Raw genomic sequence first — 8,941 nt, forward strand, 5'->3', positions numbered from 1 at the left:
CAGAGCACGTACCCAGCACAGAGAGCACAGACACAGCCCGGACACAGCACAGACACAGCCCGGACACAGCACAGACACAGCCCAGCCAGAGCACAGACACAGCACAGGCACAGCACAGACGGAGCACAGACAGAGCAGAGAGAGCACACACACAGCACAGAGCCCAGACACAGCACGGACAGAGCCCAGACACAGCTGAGACACAGCCCAGACACAGCCCGGACAGAGCACGGACAGAGCACAGACACAGCACAGACACAGCACAGAGAGCACAGACACAGCGCAGATGGAGACCAGACAGAGCACGGACAGAGCCCAGACAGAGCACGGACAGAGCCCAGACACAGCCCAGACACAGCCCGGACACAGCCCGGACAGAGCACAGAGAGCACAGGCCCAGCACAGAGCACAGGCACAGCACAGACACAGCCCGGACACCGGAGCCGTTATCCCAGCATGGCAGCAGCAAGGTGACAATGTGCTCGCCTGGAGGACAGCTGAAATCTTTCCGCATGTCTCACAGCTCACCCAGAGATCGGGATCACCTGGTTACTGCTGCTTTTAGATGGTGGTCTTCAGCCTGCTGTTCCCTAGGACGGCCCTCCACTGGGGTAGTCTGCTTCGCCTTCCTATTGCTCCTTCCCCTTCTCAGTAGGACTCTCTTCCCTTACTAAACGAGATGACTTGTGCATCCATTCTTTCATCTTGTGTGTATCGGTGACTGGGAATGCCACAGGGCAGTCCCCGGAGCCAGCTGTAGGGTCCGTCAGAGGGTTGGAGTGGCTGCAGGGCCTGTCAGCGGGGCTGGAGAGGCCGCAGGGCCCGTCAAAGGGGTTGGAGTGGCTGCGGGTAACATCCCAGGGCTCGGAAGGGCCTCAGAGCCCATCCCAGGGCTTGGAGGGCCTTCAGGGTGCGTCACAGGCTTGCATCAGATCAAGACGCATTTTCATAGACCCACACAATTTCTCTTGAAGGTGCTGAATTGGACTGAATAGTCTTCAAAACACATAGAGCAGACCCAGCAAACAAGCCGCTGGTGCTAGGAACTGGGTTTTGTTTTTGTTTGTTTGTTTGTTTTTCGTTAACTTTGTTTCATGAGAACAGATACCAAATGGGTATTTTCAGGCAAGGGCAAAGATGACCCTGGAGTTGAAGCTATCTAAAGGATGAATAACTAGGAATCTATTTACTCGAGAAGACCCTTTTGTAAGGAAAAATCCTACACACGTGCACTGGAGTTTGATACTAATCCATTTGTTGGAAACCACTGGAAAACAATGGAAAGCTATTCTAATACGAAGTACCCTCATTCTAATGCAAAAAATCACAGCCCTAGAGTGAGAGACCCCAGCCCAACAGGAGACCCTTCCCCTCTGAGGATGCGCAGAATCATTTTGTCATGTCAGCCGTAGGCTAATTCTGGAACCTGTGAGAAGTTAGGGGATTGTACTAGCATGGAAATGCAGTGATAAAAGATTGTATCAAGCGTGGCGTGGAAAATCTTTCCATGTGCTGGCTTTGTGGGAAACCACCTGGTACCCAGACTCGCGCAGTTCTGAAAGAAAACTGTGTCTCGACCTGGTGTCTGGATTGGCTTCTTGCGCATCGGGTAACAAATCCAAACTTTTCTCGGACAACTTGGCGAGCTGTAAATCTCTGGCACTGCCAGCATCGAGGCACACCTTTCTAAAACCTTTTAGCAGCGCCGTAGGATACCACATTTGTTCAGGGCTGAATTCCAAAGCCATCGGAGGTGGCAATCGTGATAAAAACCGGCCCACATCCCCCCCCAGCCCTTGCCACCTGTAGCCATCCTGCCTCAGGGCTGATCGCTGGCTGGAATTTTTAACTCCTTGTCTAACCACAGAGGTTGTCATTCGGGGACAAATACTGGGTTAAGTTCACCGTCGGTGCAAGAGGAGCACGTGCTACCTGCAAGTGGGCAAAACCATCAGCAAACATAGGCCAGCCCCCAGGGATCATAAACAACAAGAAAGGGATTAAGAAAAAGCACCTAAAAAGCACAGAAAAACAACACCAGAAAGGAAAAAATCAACATTGTGACCAGCAACTATCAATCTCAGAGAAAGCTTATAAGAAACACTCTTTTAAAACATTCCGGTCAGATGTGACGTTAGCTCAACCCTTTGTGCCCCAGCTTGGCTGCCAAAAAGTCTGTTGTGGTGTAACCCGGCAGGCCGCTCAGCACCACACATCTGTTCGCTCACGTCCCCCCATCCTGAGTGAACGTGCAGAGAATCGGAAGGAAAATAAAAGCTCATAGGCATTGATAAAGAGTTTAATAATAAAGGAATAGAAAATAATAATACAAATCATACAATACATTAAAAAGACAATCAATAAAATTTATTAATGTAAACAATTTTTTCCCAGCCTAATGCTCTCCTATCACCACCATGATCACAACATCACAAAATATCACAAAAAATCCACCATGATCACAATATCACAAAATCACCTAGCAATTTCCCATCATTTCACACTAATGAATCCCCATCACCGTCATGACTTCCCATCCCACTGATCATTTCCTATCCCAGCAACCTCCCATTGCTGATCCCAAGGCTCAGTTCCCAACTCCCATCCATCCATCCATCCATCCATCCATCCATCCATCCATCCATCCATCCATCCATCCATCCACCCATTTTCTCCCGTCCGTGCTGGCCATGCCCACATCCATTCACGGACTGAGCATGGGCAGCGGGAGCGGGCTGCATTAAATCCCCTCGGCATCCCACTGCCAGAACAACTGCAGGCAGAGGCGTTGCTGAGTGAACACCTACACTAGAGGAATTTAAGAAAAAAGGCTATAAAGCAGAGAAAGGACCAGAAAGGAAGAAATAAGCTTTCAATCCCTGCCATTTTGTGTCCCAACAAGCAGTTCCCATGCCCAAACTTGCCCATGCCAGGTATTGCCCATCCCAACAGCTTCCATCGCAACACTCCCAACACTCATTCGTGACCCCCCCATCTCCCATCCCCCCCCGTTGCCCATCCCTGACAGTGAGAAACACTGACTAGCTACAGCACTAAAGAAGGGTAAGGGCAAGCGAGAGGGGAAAGGGCTGAAGAGTGCGGCTCAAGCTGGAGCAGGTGCCTGCAGAGGTCTCTGTGCCTGCGTGCTGAGCTCAGCGCCACTGGGTGCTGCAGGGGCCGTCGAGGAGCGCAGGGTCACGGGTAGCCGGCATACTTGGCTATGGCCCCGTCTTTCTGCCGCTGCGCGAAGAATTGCACAGGGCCGATCTTCATCTGGTGGGCCGCCCGCTGCCGCTCCTCCTGGGCCAGCTGCTTCAGGCGCTCCCGCTCGGGACGCTGCTGCAGCGTGATGGGCACCGGCTCCTCCTGCTCCTCCAGCGGCGTGGGCGCCGCGTCACCGCCTGCCCAGGGCCCCACGCAGGGCACGTAGTCCACGCGGGGCCGTGCCAGGGGCTGCAGCATGCGCGGCTGTGTGGGCAGAGCCCCCCGCTGCGCTTGGCCCCCCGCGGCTGGCAGGCACAGCGCTCTGGGCGCCTGCTCTAGGGCAGCGTCCCCTGTTCACGCCGTGCTGCCTGGTGGTGCTGGCACCACCTTCTCTTTGCCGCCAGCTGGGGATTGGGGGGCAGCGGGCACAGCTGGCACTGTCTGCGCGGCGCTGGGCATCGTGCTGGGGCTGCTGGAGGTGGGCTGCAGCTGCACACAGGGCAGCTGGCGCCCTGGCCCCAGCGCCTTCGCCCTGGCCCCCAGCGGCTGCAAAGTCTCGCTGGGGGTCTTTGTGTCCCGGCGCTGGCGCTGCAGCGTCTTGGCCCTGACGCCTTGGGGACAGAGGCTGTCCTGGGGCCGCACGGCACCGGGCTCCGCGCTCGGAGTCTCCGGCAGCAGCCGCGCTCTGCGGGGAGGCGGCGACGCTGCTCCTTGCCCCCCAGCAGCCCCCGGGCTTCGGGCTCTCTTGCTGGGCGCCCGGCTGTTGTTGGTCGCTGGCTGCTGCCTGCCACTGCCGTCTTTCCTGCTGCTGCCACGGCGTCCTGGGGCCTTGGACATCCTGGCGTCCCTGGCACGGCGTCCCTGGCAAGGCGTCTCGGGGCCTTGGACACCCTGGCCCAGCAGCATCTTCCTGTCCTTGCCGGGGGGTTTCTCCGTTGCTGGCCTCTTGGGCTGGGAGCTCTCCGCTGTCCTGGGGGTGCTGGTGGGCGCGCGGCGCTTGGCCCCCCGCTTGGTGCCGGTGGACACAGGGGCAGCCAGGAGGCTCTTGAGGGGACCCAGGGGGCATGTGGGCAGGGGTGTCCTCTGCTCACTGAGGACTTGGGTGTCAGGGGACCTCTTGGGGGGACTCAGGGGGGGTTTGGGCAGGGGTCTACTAGGGGAACTGAGGACCTGGGTGTCAGGGGACCTCCTGGGGGGACTCAGGGGTGGACTGGGTAGGGGTCTACTAAGGGCACCGGGCAGGGGACTGGCTGCAGGGCTGAGCGGGGGGCTCAATGCCAGCACAACAGGGGACCGCACCAACAGCCCACCCCCAACCTTCTCGGGGTACACCCCAGGGGTTGAGGGTACCTCACCGAGGGCTCCTGTGGCTTCCAGTCCCTGCGTGCTCGGCTCCTCGATGTCCTCGGAGAGGTCGGGCAGCTGGGAGAGGAGGCGGCTGAGGGCAGGACTGCTGGGCGAATCGGGGAAGGCGTCCTGGGGCTCCACGGCCTCGAGCCAGCTGAACAGCTCCTCCGTGCCGGGGATGTCCAGGTCGGCCAGGAGCTGGTCCTGCAGGTGCTGCAGCAGCTGGCTGTCCCCTGCCAGCTCTGGAAAGGCCTCGGCGAAGGCATCAGGGCCCAGCTCGGGCAGCTGCGGGGGCTCCTCAGGCACCTGCGGGGCTGTCGCCGCTGAGGACGAAGCAAGAAAATCCCCCAAGACGGGCGATGTCAGCTTTCCCATGGCTCATGGGTGTGGGGCGACAACGGGGCGGCTGTGCCAGCGCCAAACTCACCGTCGGGCGTCGCCGTCTGGGTGCTGCGGGTCGATGGAGCCAGGAAAGGCTCGGGGGGAGTGGGGTCAGGCAGCGGGGGCCCCTGGTCCTCGCTGAGCCCCACGGCGTGGTCGCAGGGCTCCGGCAGCTGCCCCTGGCTGCTGGTCACGGTGCGGGGCGTGGGGAGCGCCTGCCCCCGGAGCCGAGGCCCCGGGACGAGGGGTGGCGGGGGCCTGCGGTGGGCGGGGGCCTGCAACAGGCAGGTGCCTGCGGGGCGCAGGGGCTCCCCGTGGAGCACGGCCCTGGGCCCCAGCCCCAGCGCATGGTGGGCACCAGTGTCCCCGTCACCATGGGCTGTCCGCACTGGCAGACAGGGGCACAGGGAAGAGCGGTGTGGGGGAGCTGCCCCACGGGGGGGAGCTGCACCACCTGCAGGTTATGCCCCATGGGGGGGAGCTGCACCGGCTGCAGGTGGTGCCCCTCGGGTGGGAGGTGCACCGGCTGCAGGATATGCTCCTCGGGTGGGAGGTGCACCACCTGCAGGTTATGCCCCACGGGGGGGAGCTGCACCGGCTGCAGGTTATGCCCCACGGGGGGGAGCTGCACCGGCTGCAGGTTATGCCCCACGGGGGGGAGCTGCACCGGCTGCAGGTTATGCTCCTCGGGTGGGAGGTGCACCACCTGCAGGTTATGCCCCACGGGGGAGAGCTGCACCGGCTGCAGGATATGCTCCTCGGGTGGGAGGTGCACCACCTGCAGGTTATGCCCCACGGGGGAGAGCTGCACCGGCTGCAGGATATGCCCCACAGGGGGGAGCTGCACCAGCTGCAGGTGGTGCCCCTCGGGTGGGAGGTGCCCCCCAGGTGGCAGCTGCGCCACGGGTGGGAGCTGCAGCACCTGCCCCTGGACCTCCGGCACCACGTGCCAGACGGTGGCCTGGGGCAGCGCGTAGGAGAGGGTGGGTACCTGGGGGGGCTGCAAGGGCACCGCCATCGCTCCGGGGAAGGAGGGCAGCAGCCAGGCAGCCACCGTTGGCGGCTCAGCTGGGACAACGAAGGGGGAGTTGGGCGTCTGCGGCACCGGCGGCAGCCGTCTGGGGAATCTCTCTGTGAGGAAAAAGGGCGCTGGGCTGAGCTCTCGGGCGCTGGGCTCGCCGGCAGGGCCGCAGCCCCGGGAGGAGCGGGAGCCCGCTGCTGTACCTGCCATGGTCGCTGGAGAGTGGGGCGGTTCGTTGGGGAACCCGGGCAACGGGGGCTCCGCCCCAACGGCTGACCAGCCCCTCACCGCCATCTTGGTGAGGACTGCAGTTTCTCTACCCAAGCAGGCTTCCCAGCGCCATCAGTTTCCATCCCCATGAGCCTTTCCCGTCCCAGTCCTCATTTGCCAGGCCCAGGGGGGTTTCGCACTCCAACACTTTCCCCTCCCAAGGATTTTCCATCCCAAGACTTTTCCATCCCAAGACTTTTCATCCTGCCGGCGATTTCCCATCCCGACAGTTTCACAGCCCAACAGATTCCCATGCAAACTATTTCCCATCAGCACGAAGCGTTTCTTAATCCCATGAGATCTCATCCCAAAGACTTCCCATCCCTTGCATTTCTTTTCCAACTATTTCCTACCGCAACGAATCGTACCCACCCCATTCAAGATTTCCCATCCCAATAATTTCCCATCCCAAGAGAGATTTCCCTACCCCAATGCTTTTCCTTTCCAATGATTTCCTCCCCAAGGAAGATTTCCCATCCCAATGCCTTTCCTTAAGGATGCCTTCCTCCCCAAGGAAGGTATCTCATCCCAATGCTTTTCCTTCCCAAGGAAGCTTTCCCATCCCAAGGAAGATTTCCCATCTCTTTCATTTCCTAGCCCCATGGCTTTCCAGCCCAAGGAAGTCTTCCCATCCCAGCAATCATTTCTCATCCCACTCATCATTTCCCATCCCCACGATTTCCCATTTTCACCATCCAAAAGACAGCTTAGCCAGCCCACAGCTAGACAGAGATCCCAACAGGGATTTGCACGATTCTGGTAGATGCAAGGGCATGGACACTTGGCGTGCTAACGATTGCACTTTATTCCAGAGCAACACAGATCAGCGGTACCAAGAGCGCTATGATGAATCTGGCGAAGATGTAGATAGATGGTTCTTGCAGGTATTACCAGGAAATAAACAGGTGTCTGCACTTCTCTCTAGCTACCTTAGTAAAAGATCGGAAGGGTAGAGCACTAATTAACAGTAGCATTATAAGAGGCACTACTGTGGCAGTGAAAATACCAGCAGGACATCGGCGTCTCCCATTGCACCATGCAGACCTCCATGCCTTGAGTGCCACCAGCAGTACTCCATGCGAGCTGGACGCTCAGGGCACTTATGGCCACCCACCTTTGTGAGGTCAAAGGCTGACAGTGACTCTCTGCTGACCTCACACGGCTCTCGGGCACCCCGATGGCAGCACTGACGGCGCTAAGCTGACTGCCATGAGCAAAGGCTGACATGAAATGGCTGCTGCGCAACGCCAGGAGCAATGTCTGCCGGGCCGGGGGTTCGGATGGGAGCTCGGCCTTCGGCCTGGGAACTGCGCCTGGGAGCCAGGGACGTCCTCGATGTGCAGCTGGACACCTGGGCCTGAGAAAGCAAGGTTTCTTGAAAGAAAATTGGAAACATCGTCACCTAGTGGCTGTCTCAGGGGGACGGATCGAAACGCACAGCATCTCTTGGTTACCTGAAGTGCTGGTGTCCTACGCCCTCGTATGTCTCAATGACATAAAAAGGGACAGATTTTTACCCCAAATGCAGCTCCTTTCTGTGGGAAGCTTCCCGTGCTGCGCATCCTCCTCTCTTTCTAGTATGTGGCTTCGACTTTAGGCGTGTTGTTTTTTCTCCTTGTGAGAAACAAAGTTGTGTTTTTGCAATAGAAGGTGTTTTTGCAGTGGAAAAATCCACTAACCTTGCATATGCAAAAGTGGCATTGTGTGGCATAGCAGTGGGGAATCCGTTAAGCAGATAAGGGGAAGGTCCCACTGTCCCAAAATAACGAGGATAGCTAAGAAAAACAGGATGAGCAGTGCGAGATCAGTAAAAGCAAAGATCACGGGCCCTCTAGTCACAAGAGAAGAAGGAAAAAATAAAAGGTTAAGGAGAAATTAACGGTTGGTCAAATAAAATTGTACGTATATGGCATAGTAGTGCGTCGAGTAGGCTGTGAACCCGTAGTACTCAGCCAATGAAGAAACAGGGGAGAAATCAGGTGTCGGGTAATAGGGAATACACGGTTATGATAAACTTTTACTGCGCGCTCCTGCTTGCAGGATGCCCGCCATTGCAATCGCGAATAAAAAAGCTCCACAGAAGATCCTGTCTGAAGAAAATTATTGAGATTTTTCTCAGGGTTTAGGGGCTCGTCCCGGATCTTGTTGCCTACCAGAGAGTTCTTGCTACCACAGACAGGAAGGTGCACCCTCTGATTTCAGCGGTCCCGTCGGGGGTGGTGGCTTGTCTCGGGATGGCTGACAAAGGACTGAGACTGTTCATCTGAAGACAGGCTCTGAGAAGAACTGGGGAGAAAGGAGGCCAATACAGACAGACCACAGAGCACAGCCCAGACACAGCCCAGCCAGAGCACGTACACAGCACAGAGCGCACAGACACAGCCCGGACAGAGCCCAGACACAGCTCAGACACAGCACAGAGAGCACAGACACAGCACGTACCCAGCACAGAGAGCACAGACACAGCCCGGACACAGCACAGACATAGCCCGGACACAGCACAGACACAGCCCAGCCAGAGCCCAGACACAGCACGGACAGAGCCCAGCCAGAGCCCAGACACAGCACAGGCACAGCACAGACGGAGCACAGACAGAGCAGAGAGAGCACACACACAGCACAGAGCCCAGACACAGCACGGACAGAGCCCAGACACAGCTGAGACACAGCCCAGACACAGCCCGGACAGAGCACGGACAGAGCACAGACACAGCACAG

At 58.1% G+C, this 8,941-nt stretch overlaps 1 protein-coding gene across 1 annotated transcript; it reads right to left on the reverse strand.

Moving 5' to 3' along the window:
- Positions 1-5,122: 5,122 nt before the first annotated feature.
- Positions 5,123-8,066, reverse strand: LOC308182952 (uncharacterized protein; the record flags this gene model as incomplete). The annotated part of the gene is made up of 2 exons (XM_080568377.1): positions 5,495-8,066; positions 5,123-5,386 (listed from the first exon to the last, which is right to left on the reverse strand). Exons 1-2 carry the CDS (start codon positions 6,245-6,247, stop codon positions 5,123-5,125), a joined length of 1,017 nt encoding a protein of 338 aa, XP_080424503.1. The 5' UTR covers positions 6,248-8,066.
- Positions 8,067-8,941: the final 875 nt, after the last annotated feature.

The sequence above is a fragment of the Anser brachyrhynchus genome (genome assembly GCF_964034855.1).
Source record: "Anser brachyrhynchus genome assembly, chromosome: 26".
Lineage (NCBI taxonomy): Eukaryota > Metazoa > Chordata > Aves > Anseriformes > Anatidae > Anser > Anser brachyrhynchus.